The sequence below is a fragment of the Oncorhynchus nerka genome, linkage group LG15 (genome assembly GCF_034236695.1).
Source record: "Oncorhynchus nerka isolate Pitt River linkage group LG15, Oner_Uvic_2.0, whole genome shotgun sequence".
Taxonomy (NCBI): domain Eukaryota; kingdom Metazoa; phylum Chordata; class Actinopteri; order Salmoniformes; family Salmonidae; genus Oncorhynchus; species Oncorhynchus nerka.
In genome coordinates, this window is record NC_088410.1 from 55,257,528 (window position 1) to 55,271,318 (window position 13,791).

Consider the following 13,791-nt stretch of genomic DNA (forward strand, 5'->3'; position numbering starts at 1 on the left):
AAAAATATAAAATGTCTTCAGGACAATCTCTGGTAGGAAGCATCAACGAAGCATCAACTGTGACTGCTTTCTTCCAAGACCTGTTCTACTGTCGCTGTATGCCTTACGAAGAGAGGCCAGATGCAGAGGAACCATGTTGGGTACAGAGGCTGGGAACCGACGACATGTGATCAGGGGAGATAAGAAGAGTCTCCTGTTGGAGTGGCTGTATGTATTCCCAAGCCTTTGCACGGAGACTCCGTCCTTACAATCACAGAGTTGTCAGACAGTCCATTTCACTGTCAGTGTACACGCACACAGTGGTTCTGACACTCAAGACCAGGAGTGAAATATTAGCCACATCATGGAAGAAGCTAGCAAAAGAGCAGTTATCATGATGGTGCATACACCGCCATTTCTTTGCACTTCATTGGTAGTCTTATAGGTACAGAGACTGGGAAACAGACTGTTGCATTGCATTTCACATGCACCTGTTCTGCTGCGTCTTGTTGTAGAAGGCTGGCTCTGAAGCCGAGGCGTAAACATCGCAGAACATGTTCATTCAACCGTCATACTTTATCTGCTCCACAGGCCACGGTAAGGCAGGACGTCAAAGGGACTTGAATCTAGGACGTGACAGAGAGAAGTAGGCTGCAGGTGTGACAGGCAGTACTCACATCTATTATTGGAAGAGCCACAGTTTTCTTCATTACAGCCTATATGGCATGTGACTCACTTCCGTCACAGGAGACCATTCAGCAGCGGAGAGATGTTTTTCTCTGGGCTGGCAGTGGTGCAGCTGTCTGTCTATTCAGAACAACCTTATCACCGTTGGCATGGCAACCAACACTCACTCTTATGATGTTGGTATGGTGTAACATACCAACATGAACAAATACTGAATAAATAAGCCTTATAAATAACTCATCTTTTGTGTTATTTTGGGTGAATGAATGTATTACCAAAATATAAAATATGTACTGATCCTTGTGAATTAATCATATGTCATGATCTTTTTGACCATTACAGTCCAAAAGGCCACTCGAAATTCGGCACCATTACATAACATGTTCTCTTTAAGTGAATCCTGAAAAAAATATGTATTCCGTCTGCCCTGTAGAACGCATAAGACGTGTAGCACTCATGAATAAAATAGAGAGAGCAGCAGCCTGTTTGAGGTGACGCAAGATCCGGAGAGAACGAGTGCAGTAGTTGAGGCGCCACGTCGGCAGAACCAACAAGATACATCCTATATTTTTTTAAGGAAAGTTTGAAACCGCGAAAGTACGATTTTACGTGCGTTAAAATACAGGACAACACGCTCTTAAAGTATAGCTTTGAAGAAGAGAGGAGTTTGAACAAAAGTATAAAGGCACAGGCTGAAAATTGCATTAATATTTTCAGGAAACAAACGAGCGCACCAAATATTCGTCTCAGGTGCGTAGCAGTCCCTTCTACAAGCGGACATCAGAAATTACTGGAAACATGGTGAAGGTAAGGATAAGTCTGGCCTTTTGTATCGATTTATGTATTTTCTTACGATAAGTAAAGTGATAGGCTACTGCATATCAATTGGGGTATGATAAAACCAATTGCGCACGAACGAAATAAACGGAATTGATTAGATCCGGACTGAGTGATGCACTGTGCTTACTTTAAAGCAAAATATTACACTAAATCTACAGCCCACATTATTGACGTTGTGTGTGTGAAATTTGGCTTGCGTTATCGTTTGAGTTTTCCCTGTGCAGCCCATGTAACCATCTAATTGGAGCTTTCACAACAGGATTACTTTTTTTATGACTCATTTAATAAATGCCTGTAGCCTTAGCTTTGTCATCTTTTTGTGATTTTTGGTTGATTTAACAAAAGGGCATTTTAAAATAACACGAAGCAAACGAGGATTGTCGTATGGTTTTGCAACAAGAGTAAGAAATTTGAACATCCAACAAGCACTGGTTTTGAATGTTTGTGCTTGACGGGCTCCGTCAAAATTGAACGTTTTGTGCAAGAAATCCCAGAGCATAACCTTACTAATGATATGCAGTTATTTAACCTACTTATTTATGCCTTTCAGCACTGTTTCGTGGCTGCTCAGAATTTGCACCGATCTTTCTATTCAGAAAAACATTTCTACGTGTTAGATTATACTGTTTTGACTTTTCCAACAGGCTTATAGTGTTGGTGCTTTAACAATTTGTAAGATGTACTACTTGTATGAACTTGTTAAATTGCAGGTATTCTAGCCTAATCAATTATTGTTTGTTCTGTAAGAACGTGAACGCCACCCCAGAGCCCCAGCCTGAAGGTTGTCTCGTGGAAGAAGAATCTGAGCTTACTGAAAGCGAGCCCACAGCAGGTAAATAACACAATCATCAACAGTGCCCACTGCATTGAACAACATCTCTCTGTGCTGTAGCCATCTCTCTTGGTGGGCATATTTTAAAGCCCAGTTTGTCAAGGGACACTTGAACCATCTGGGATAAGGTGCAATTCAGGGTAAAGGGTTGTGTTGCTATTTTAAGAAACTGTATAGATGTATTAAGGGAATATGTTTGTTTGTGATTGGCTAAGGTTGTAGCTCAAACTCAAGGTGGCATTCTGGCTTCTCCCTACAGTTTTGAGTCATTAGCTTCGTTCCCAAAGACCTTGTGTACTACAATCCTGAAGCTGTTTTTTTTTTTTAAACGTTTAGAAATGCCAATCATCGCTTGCAATATCGTTTTCGAAACCATATGGCCCTTATTTTTCATCAGCGTAAGAATCCTTCAACAACAAAAAATATGCACACTAGCAGTTTTGCACATTGGTTTCATGTACCAAATAAAAAAAATGGAATGTTTCCATCGCCTCTTCAACTCTGCCAATAGTTTGTCACAACTGTTGCGTTAAATAGCAAATGTGCTTACTCTGGATGATCATTCTCATACCATGCAATTTAAACTGCATGGTTTCCCAATGTTGCAGTGTGGGGGACCACACACCATGTCATCGTGTGACTCGGTTTACTTCGATATGATGGTTATGTCGTACCAAAACTTCCTGTTCCGTCACAGCTGTTGTGATTTTTATCTGGTATGACTTTACTCACATAACTGGATGGAAATGTGGTTACTAAGTAGAATACCTCCATGTATTGACATGCCTGACTATTGTTTAATGATATGATTCATTGTGTAGGCCAATATCCAAGCACAAAAGCTGTTTTCTCTCTGCTGATGGTCTGTTTCACAAACATGATGTGTGGTCCTGACTCTCTGGTCTTTCGCTATCTTTCTAAACCTATTTTGCATGTGTTCTAAAACTCATCTCTCTCTCATAGATGAGGGGAAGGATGCAGGTAAGGAGCACCCCGTGGCCCAGCCGGGTATGATCTGGCGGGTCGGGGGTGGCCTGTTCCGTGCCAGTAAAACTGTGGTGGGTGCCACGGTAGGAGGAGTCGCCTGGCTCGGTGGGAAGAGTCTGGAGTACACTAAATCAGCAGTTACTTCAGTCCCCTCGATGAGCGTCAGCCTGGTGAAAGGGGTCGCCGGGGGAGTGTCGTCGGTCGCCGGGGGCGTGTCATCAGTGGGTTCCACGGTAGCTGGCAAAGTTCCGTTCAGAGCCAAGACAAAGGACAAGGCAGAGTGAGGAGGAGATGATGACGACGATGATGATGAACACGATGCATCGCCCCACCGACTGAGCCATAAGAGGAAGTGATGAGTTGAAGCTAGTCGCCATGTTTTCAAAGTGGATTGATTTTGTTCTTTTCTTTTCTTTTTTTCGTTTGTACATCATTCACTAAGTTGTACCTGGGGAAACATGTTCAGTAGTGCCTTCTGTAGCCTCCCCCCCAAACACTTTCACTGAGCAGTGTGTACAGGGGGTCTTCATCCAAACCTACATGGTCCCCTGAAGCCTTAAGACAATGTAAAGCAGTTATATAAGGAGGGAGAGAGATACAGGCATGCTAGGTTGGGTTCTTCTCTTCCACCATTTAAAGCCTGGTTTGTGGTTTCTAATGTGCTGGAATTTTTGTATGAGCTTTTTTTGTGACCGCAAACCCAAACACAGAACATTAGCTTGTTTCAAAATGCTACAGTGAACCGTGTGAAGATAGCTTCTTGGGTCTTCTGAAAAGTGTTTGATAGCATTTCCAAAATAAGAGTTGGAGGTGATGTGGTTCTGAGAGCCAATAGCCCTGTTTAGGTTGATGTTGTGGCAAAATGATATGATCACTTTAATCATGGTTATTCAGTAGATCCATATATGAAATGGAGACGTCATACATTTTACAGAAAATAAAATCTATTTATTGATGGACTAGTTTCTCTACTGTCTGTCTTTGGTCCTTTTTATAACGTTTCTATGGAAACTCAACATTTCAATGCAACAGTTTGGGTTTGTTTCTCTATTCTGCCATGACTTGGCTGTTGCTGGTAGAGAATGCTGATATGACTGTCTGGCATGCTTGTACTTTCCAACATAATAATAAAGTCTCGTGGGAAGTTTGACATTGTGCCTCTGTCTCATTCACAATTTGGGATGTACCTTGTCTCAAGTCAATGCTACCAGGGTGTACTCACTAGGAAGCAAACGCATTGCAATGGTGAGGGACCTACCTGAATTTGTCCAATAAACTTGTTTTTGATAAATGTTTTCCCTTTGGAGTAAATGTTTTCTGTTGTGGAAGGTTTTGCAACTGTTAGTCTAAATGAGGCCTGGGGTGTACCCAGGCATTAAGTGGTGAAGCCAAATTAATAGTTGGAGACGGTACTAGATTCGCGAAGTCCATTGGGACTGCATTTCTTCAATGGCAACATACTCTGTGTAATGTCTGCCATGTTGAATGGCTCTTGAGTGTTGCTGATTCTCAAGGGTCTGAGTGTTTAGGTCAATTATGGGGTCCTATTATTAGCCTTTGTACCAAACTGTTACTGCATTACTTCTCACTATGGACAACACAACAGGTGGACTATTCTACTGCTGAACCTAAGTGCTAGATTCAATCCAATCACATCTGCATGTATCAATCGGGAATTACCGTTTGAATGTCAATCGTGCTGTAACGCAGATCATCTGCAGTCCGTCTTGAATCTAGGCATTACTGGCCACCAGCCAGACAAGATATTGAATCCTCTCTTGACGTTCTGTTGTCTGCTCGGCAATGGTGTACTTTGAAATTTCTCCATGTACCAAAAAGATAAAGTACTTGTAAGTGTTTAACTTTTGTCAAGTGTATTTAAATAAACTGCTGATAAGTAAAGTGTTGTAGCTTTCCTGCTCACATCCTTGGTGCCAGTCTGGAACCAACATGGTCTTGCTAAAAGGCAACCCATTCCAAACTGGTTCAACTCAGAAGCAGAAGAGGGCCCCCGCTAATGTATTGTACCAATGTTCATTAATTATTACCAATATCTCTGAAATAATTAGCCTAATGAAATGAAAACATTCATGAACAGAAATTAAATTGGACAAGGAATCCCACATATGTCTTGTGTTTCAACTATTTAATTTCAGTTAAGTTTCCAGCTGTTTTTTTTAAAACCAGTAATGTACAGCCCCAGAGGGAAAACAAAAAACAGATTTATGAGAACAACCTACATGATACCAGCCAACATAAAATAGATTGACTTCCTGCTAGCTTTTGAAACTGAAGATTGACTTTCTGCTTGAAAGTTGACTTTACATTTGACATTTTGGTCATTTAGCAGACGCTCTTATCCAGAGTGACTTATGGTTAGTGCATTACACTATGGAAGACAGTATTAAAGCAATGTCACCATAATACATCTTTCAGAAGCTAGTGAATCTGGGAAGAACTCCCAATGGCAGTGTCCCCAGCAGAGGCAATGGTAGATTACTACTGGGTGTCTAATACAGTAGGCCACTTGTTCACCACCAGCAGTAACACTGATCTTCCGTCCAGGCAGTTCACATCCTCTACCCAGAATAACATTCTTCACCCTCCATTTCAGAAAAAATAAGAAACATGATGAAAGAACACATGATGAACTGCTGAGGCTATTACATATACTTTCCCTACAGAGAGCAGGTGATTTGATTTGACCAATCAGCCTGCTGTGATCCTCAGGGTTAGAGGTCAAAGGTAAACCCTAAAGGTCATGGGTAGTCCAGACCTAAATATCAGGTCTCCAGTGAAATGGTTTGTCTTCGGGCTATATGGCTATGTGTCACACACATACAGTAAGGCACAGTATGGTAAAATGTCATCCACAGTCTAACTGACATATTTACATAAATTACATCATAACATATTATAGACTATCTCATATTCAACCCAGGTGGGGTATTTAGGGTCATAATAAGTGCTCAAGATTAGATTACGAAAAACCCAAACTGATTGACCCTATTTGCCTAATTGAAATAGTACATCTTTGAGTTCGCAACTCTCAAACCTAAGACATCTCAGGGACTTTCATGTGACATCGCATAGAGAATTTTCCCTTTTTATACAAAAAATAAAAATGTGTCTTTAAACATCTCTGTACAGTATATATCATACAAAATAATATCTATCTATGACGGCAGCAGCTTATGAAGACACAGCCATCCTCTCATCCTGTCGACCCGTACTCTTCTGAAACACAAACACAGAACAAAGACAACATTGTAAAATATTACGACATCGTTTTACCATGTTTATACAGTCGTATGTAAATACCAGAGGGGTTTATAGTTTCACAAAGCAGAAGCTCTGATAAACTGATCATGTGGAGTCTATTTTACTATGCTCCTAAAAGTCTATATTTATGAACTCAGAAATATGAATATTTCAGACTATTTAATAACTTATCGATCATGCTTTGTGACATCACCCCAGGTACATAACATCGACTTTAGAAAAGAGAATGTAAACACAAATATTGACCCCTGACCCCTGACTTACATGTTGGTGGTGTCGCTGCACCTTGAAGGCAGGGGCCGGAAAGTCGCTGCCCACTTCCTGTTCCGACTCCCGCCCCCTCTTCCCAGTCCCGCCCCGTGCCAAATGACCTGGATAGTGAGGCACAGCAAACTCATGGGCACATCTTGTCCGACAGAGTTGCTGATTGGACGATCCTGGCTGCTCTGCGTGCGCCATTCCACAGCCTGCAGTGACCAAGAGGCAAACAGAAATAAACCCATAAGAATGTCCTCCTCTACATAACACTGCAAGTGACTGTTGTGACCAGTCTGTGTCCAGTCAGATATGAAATACTGTGTCTAGACTTACTCTGAGTGCATGTTGGTCCAGGTCGTGGCCTCACTCCACTGAGTCCCAGCAGCTCCTCACCGTTCACATTTACTCTACTACGGCCTGGAGAGAGGAGAAGAGAGGGAGAGGGGAGGGTAGAGGAGAGGTGGAGTGTGGGTTAGAGTGTGCTCACTTTGCAGTCGTGGTGTGATATTATTTGGGATAATGTATGAATGGTATCTAAGGAGGTTTAGGCGAATGAGCCTTGCTCACCATGATGGCTGTTGAGCCCGCTGTGTTTTCTACCAGTAGAGGGCGATGCCACCGCATTCAGATCCCCAATGGGACTGGTCGGCACAGCTGCTAGTAAGCCTATTGGGAGAGAGACACACGTTATAATGAATTACCAAGTGTGAGAAAGAGAGCGATAGAGACAGACAGAAAGAAAGTGTGAGAGAGAGCGAGAGAAAAAGAGAGTGGGCAGGTGATAGGAAGAGAGTGAAAAAGAAAAGCGAGAGAGAGTTCAATACAAAGTGAGGGAGGGAGAAAAATACTTACTGAGTCCTCTGTATCTGGACAGCTGCTGGTACATTTGTCTCATCCTCTCTATGTTGAGTCGGCTGGCCTCTGCATGGTTCACCATGGGTTTGGGGTAGTCCACCCCGACCACACATTTGGCCGCCCGCTGCACCTCTATGGGGGCGTTCCAGGGGTCGTAGATGTACTTGTCTGGCATGTCTTTCAGGACAGGTAGGTAGTGTCTGCAAGCAGAGGGAGAAATTAAATCTCAGCACCTCGTCACAACTGCCAGAGGAGTTGGTTCAGCATAACATACAGACAGTAGTCAGACAGAACAGCCTTGCTAATGCATATATATATATGTGTGTGTGTGTGCGTCTTGTGTGCATCTTGTGGGTGTTTGTGTGTGCGTGCATGTAGCTATACCAACCTAACGAAGTCTCCTTCGGGATCTATTTTTCGTCCAAAGCCCACGGGACAGTAGCAGTGGAAGAACTGCTGGAAGAAGGAACTGCAGGAGTGACACAACCAGCTGCCTGCGTTCACACTCCAGTCTGCATCCAGGAGCAGCTCCTCAAACACCTGACAGACACACACAGAACAACAACACGGTCATTCACACATAACATGTATCTCTTCTGATTCTTCCCCCTTCCCTCCCCTCTCTCTACCTTCATGCCCTCTTCTCCTCCACCCCTCCCTCCCTCCCTCCACACCACCCTCCGTCTTTCTCTACCTTCATGCCCTCCTCCCAGCTGATCCACAGGTCTCCTCTGGTCAGGAAGCAGGCCACAGCGTGTCTGGCCAGGTGGTGGATCCAGCCTTCCTGCCTCAGCTGAGTCATGATGGCGTCGATCCAGGGAAGCCAGTCTTGGCTTCGGCCCACTTGGCCAGCGCCTCGGCGTTGCGGTCCCAGGGGATGCGGATACAGATGGGGTTCCCGTCCATTTTGTCGAAGCGGGGGTTGTTGGTGGCGGCCGTGTAGAAGAACTCACGCCACAGCAGCTTGTCGTAGAGAGAGATGGGGGGACTGCCGTTCGTCTTCACCTGAGAGAGAGGAGAATGTAATCGTGAGGAGCAATCTTATGTGATAGTTCCCTGCGATAAGAGTTGGTGTTGGTGTTAGGTAAGGATACATGTGTGTTGGTGTTAGGTAGGGACGGATGTGTGTTGGTGTTCGGTAGGGATGGATGTGTGTATGATAGTATGTAGTAGGTGTAGTTATGTGTGTGAGCTACTGTACCTTCTTGTAGAGCTCTGCCAGTTTGCTGTAGAAAAGTCGACAGGACAGACATCCAAAGCGGAGGTAGGGGCTGAGACCTAGAGGACTGGGCAGCAGGGGGCTGGCTGTCTTCCTGGTACTCTCAAAATTCACCTGCCACGCCTGGAGAGAGAGAAAGGTGGAGGATTAATATATGATACATCTATGATATAATTGGACAGTGTGTGTGTGTGTGTGTGGGGGGGGGGGGTTACGTACAGTGGAGAGGTCAGGTCCCAGTTGTCTCTCTATCCTGGTGAGAGCTTCACTCTCTCCTCCTGGCCACACGGCTGGGGCTAAGCCCTCTGTATCAAAGCCTGGGGAGAGAAACACAGAGCATGTTTAGACACTTCAGATAAATTATCTCGAAAACTCGTTTTTTTCCGCTCCTAAGAACCATTCTGGAAAGACTCGAAAGAATTGCTAAAACAATTTAATGTTCAACTCCATGAAGCAAGTATGGACACCCATTCCAATAGAAAAGGTGTCTTACCCAGCTCCTCCAATAGGGGTACTCCGTACTTGTCCCTGTGGTTGTCTGAGACAGGGGTGACACATCGACCCATGCTGGCCCGGGACAGAGCCCCTACTGGGGCATCGGGGGGCGGCATGGAGCCAACCAATGTCTGGAAATGCTTGAAGGTGAGAGGAGGATGACCCCCGTTCAGCTCTATGATCCTGCAGAGAGGAGAGGGGTTTCAGTTAGGGCTCTTTTTAATCCAAACCTCCAAGTGATGTCACCCGGGTGTCCCACTCACTTGTCCAGGTCGTAGAGAGTGTGTGAGATCCTGCTGATGACCTCCACTCCAGCCTCTGTGGCCAGTTTCTTAATGGCTGCATCCCGCTCCTTACCGAACGGCTCAGAGTCACACTCAAACGTCAGCTGGGAGGTGTTCCAGTCCTGAGAGGACAGGACACAGCAGACACACACTGGGGTTAAAACAACATATACCGATCGGCTTTGAAATGGTCGGCAAACACTGATACAGCATGGTGAATATTTGCTGTCCCTGGGGGTGAGAGAGGCTGGGGAGAGGGGAGGGAAAATGGTTCTCACCTTAAAGAGTCGGGGGAAGATGTTGGCCGGCTGGCCTCGGATCACAAACAGACGGGAGTTGAGCTTCCGAAGGCTTGCGTCTAGATCTTCCAGACACTGCAGCAGGAACCTGAAACACAGGAGGGACGACGACCGTCACTACATGGCCATGCTGGAGAGGACACTGCTTCAGGGGCATTCTCAGAGCGCAAAGAGACTCATGTTTACTACTTAGACCTGACACCATGTTTACTACTTAGACCTGACACCATGTTTACTACTTAGACCTGACACCATGTTTACTACTTAGCCCTGACACCATGTTTACTACTTAGCCCTGACACCATGTTTACTACTTAGACCTGACACCATGTTTACTACTTAGCCCTGACACCATGTTTACTACTTAGCCCTGACACCATCTTTACTACTTAGACCTGACACCATGTTTACTACTTAGACCTGACACCATGTTTGATTGAATGAAACCCTAATAAGTCCCACTCAATAATACATGATAAGTAAATGAATAAGAACATGTTTGTTGGATCAGGATATAAATACATAAACTCTTAATCCCTTTCCCAGAAGCAGACCGATGCCCTTTGACCACATGTCCATCATTTATGTTATGACGGTAATGCAATGATGACATCAGAATTGTTACATCACCGCACGTATAACGATGCCGGTTTCAACAACTATTATTTCACGCAAACTTTCTGAAGCTCACATTTGCCTTTTCGCATTTACGTCCCCTTTCCAGCATTTACGCAGTAAGTCATGTCATTGGGGCACCGATTCAGTCCTCACGGTTGCATATGTAATATTTGGCATGGGAACTGTGCCATGGTTGAGTTAGCGGCATCACAGCATAGCATCCCAGGTGACTGAATGACTGACTGAACGCAGTCACCAGAAAATGCTGTGATCCTTCTGCTCAGCGTAAGAACAGCCCCCTGAGAGAAGAGCAGCAGGTGATACATGGTGTGTTTGTCTGGTGTTTGAGTAAACACCTGAACACCTTTGAAGACAACGATAAACACACCGCCTGTGGAGAGAGACAAGATAAGCCGATAGGCCTGCTATCTGTCTGTTGCTTCACACTAGCAATTTTCCAGATCAAATAACAAAGTATAGGTGTTAACAGTTGAAAAGGTGGCTAATCCAGCTGCGGATCTGAGGGCCACTACCGCCTCCTGCTGCTTGAGCAGTTTAGAGATCAAGCTAGGCCGCTCTGCCACTGCACAGCCTGCTGGAAAGTAGGTCATCCCAATAGCAACCACTGACTCAGGAAATGTAACTCTCTTTTGGCACACTAAACCGGCTCCCTGCATGAACGACGCCATTTTACAGGCCTTGGCTCTATGCTCTTTAGTATTTGAAAGATGCCAGAAAGAATGGCCCCAGAGAGGATTTATTCAATTGTACAGAACGTGAAAAGAACATTTTGTCTGGCCGAGGCAACGGTAAGTACGTTGGAGGGAAATATTTATATTACACTATTAATGCTCTCTTAATTAACTGTCACCGGAAAAGAGAAGCTGTTGCTTTTGCCTGCTATTCATCCCATTTGTATCCCTCCTCTAAGTTAAAAGGACCAAGGGATAAGCACCACTGCACTATTTCACATGCTCGCCATCAACCAATGTTTAAAAGAGAATAGCCTAGTAGATACCCAAAAGAAGACTCAAACATAGGATCCACAAACTTTCAGAACCCACCATAATAGCTACATACAGAAGTCACTACTTTTATCTTGAAAGCAGACATCATTACAATATGGGCCTACTGCTGCCATCCTTACTCTGCTGGGCCCAAACAACTACCTGATGATGTCAGGGTCCAGGCTTTCCGCCGGCACATCTGATCACTCCATACTACCATCCTCTTTAGCAAGGCCAGATATTGGCAACTGTGTGAAGGGAGCTGTTCTGAGAACCACCACAATGCTATAACCATTAGAACACCTGGGTCTGGGACAATTCAGTGTCATTGATGTTCAATAAAGATTTGTACAAAATCTTGAATTGGACTTTCAATTCACTTCTTGAATTCAAACGGAACAGAGTTCAATCCAACCTACCTCACCCACTCTGTAATAACCATTGAATTGTATTTATGGTAATAACACATAAGCGTCCAGAGCATGGACAATTCATTTAAATCTACTGGGACAATAGAATCGTATTGACTGGTTGGTTGATGGGTGAATAGGTACTGTTGTTGTTGCTCACCTCCACCGGTTGACCCCCAGGTTGGAGGAGCCAGCGAACCAGGGGTCTAGGAAGTATACACAGCGCACCGTGTCTGAATCACGCACAGCCTCCAGCAGGGCCGGGTTGTCGTGGAGACGCAGTCCCTTCCGGAACCAGTGGATGGAGTTCTTGGTCATGTTCAAAAACAGGGCCTGGAAAAAAGACAAGAAATGTTAAATATTTAGAAACACAGTACGTACTTTAGGGAATGGGTCACATTTTTAAAAAATGGAAAGAGTTAAAGACTCTAAAAAGATTTAGCAGAGAACTGATTATTAAATACACTGCAAGTTAGAAAATTAATATTAATATTACACAATTCAAAAATGAATTGTTCATAATGTAATGGTTATTGGAATTAAATTGTACATTTGCATGTTCAGTTGGAAAATGACTTTTGTTAGAAACAATGTACAAAAAAAGTATACAATTGATTATCGTATTTCTGTTACAGACTATATGATACACAGAGCTGAGAGTCAAATGGGACTTACACAGTACAACTAGCCTAAACCAAGCAAAGCACTGCTTCAAATCTCAGTCTCCAATTAGTTTGACTTATTAAAACTCATTATTTGACGATCTCATCTAAAGCAATTTGCGGACAAATCAGAAAAATACAATAATGCATGAAAGCAATAGAAATAAATATTGCCATTATATATTTTTTATCAACTTGCAAAAAAAAAACAATACCCTTAGTCTCGCAACTTTTGAATGAAGTTATATCACACTCAGATAGTACAGCTTATGGCATGCAAATTTATGACACAATGTAGGTTGATTTGGTCACCGTAACATCAGAAATGTTAAGACCACAAGCATCATCAACATAATATACACTGCATAACTGCACACAAATTGGTCAGAAAGCTCAGACACACACACATACATACAAATGTTATGCCGTACCAATGGTCAGACAACTTTGTTTTTTGATAACTTGGAATTATTAGGTTCTATATACATCTTTGCCAATTTCAGTTCATTTCAGACCGCCTTGTTCTGTACGATGGTCTACATAGCAGTATACTCTAAATACCCCAATTCATAAAATTAAAAAAAAAAAAGATATATATATATATATCCTCACACCATTCAAACCAATGAGGGTTGTGAATTGTAAATCCAATTAACTCAGAATAATTCTAAGGTCACGATTTGCCAAAGCACAGCCTCAGAATCAGGTCAGTTACATGTACCTTATGTAAGGATAGTACATGTGCATGGAAGAAGAGAGACCTACATTCTGATAAGTAATAATGTCCATCGCTTACCTGTAATGTGCTGTCAGGGATGTGTCTCTTATGTCATTACCGTTGACAGGATCGTTTAATTCCACCGGTGGTCTCTCCAAGTGTGAATCAAACAGTCGGGGTTTTGTGGTGTACAGTTATACCAATGCAAGAACAAGACAGTTGCATAACTGTTCTAGCTACTGCGCATGGCCAATGTTCCAGAACAACACGTGATATAGAAATATAAATGTGATGTCTGTTTCCAAGCACAGTGACTTTACTGTCTAGTTACAAAGTTCTATGCTCCAAGCAACACGCCC

At 43.5% G+C, this 13,791-nt stretch overlaps 1 protein-coding gene and 1 pseudogene across 1 annotated transcript; one reads left to right on the forward strand and one right to left on the reverse strand.

The window, feature by feature from the left end:
• The first annotated feature begins 1,197 nt into the window (after positions 1-1,197).
• LOC115142925 (transmembrane protein 263-like) lies at positions 1,198-3,851 on the forward strand. Its single transcript, XM_029682789.2, has 3 exons — positions 1,198-1,473; positions 2,254-2,338; positions 3,302-3,851. Exons 1-3 carry the CDS (start codon positions 1,465-1,467, stop codon positions 3,607-3,609), a joined length of 402 nt encoding a protein of 133 aa, XP_029538649.1. The 5' UTR covers positions 1,198-1,464; the 3' UTR covers positions 3,610-3,851.
• Positions 3,852-5,452: 1,601 nt separating this feature from the next.
• On the reverse strand, positions 5,453-13,680 carry LOC115142926 (cryptochrome-1-like; annotated as a pseudogene).
• Between the last annotated feature and the right edge of the window lie 111 nt (positions 13,681-13,791).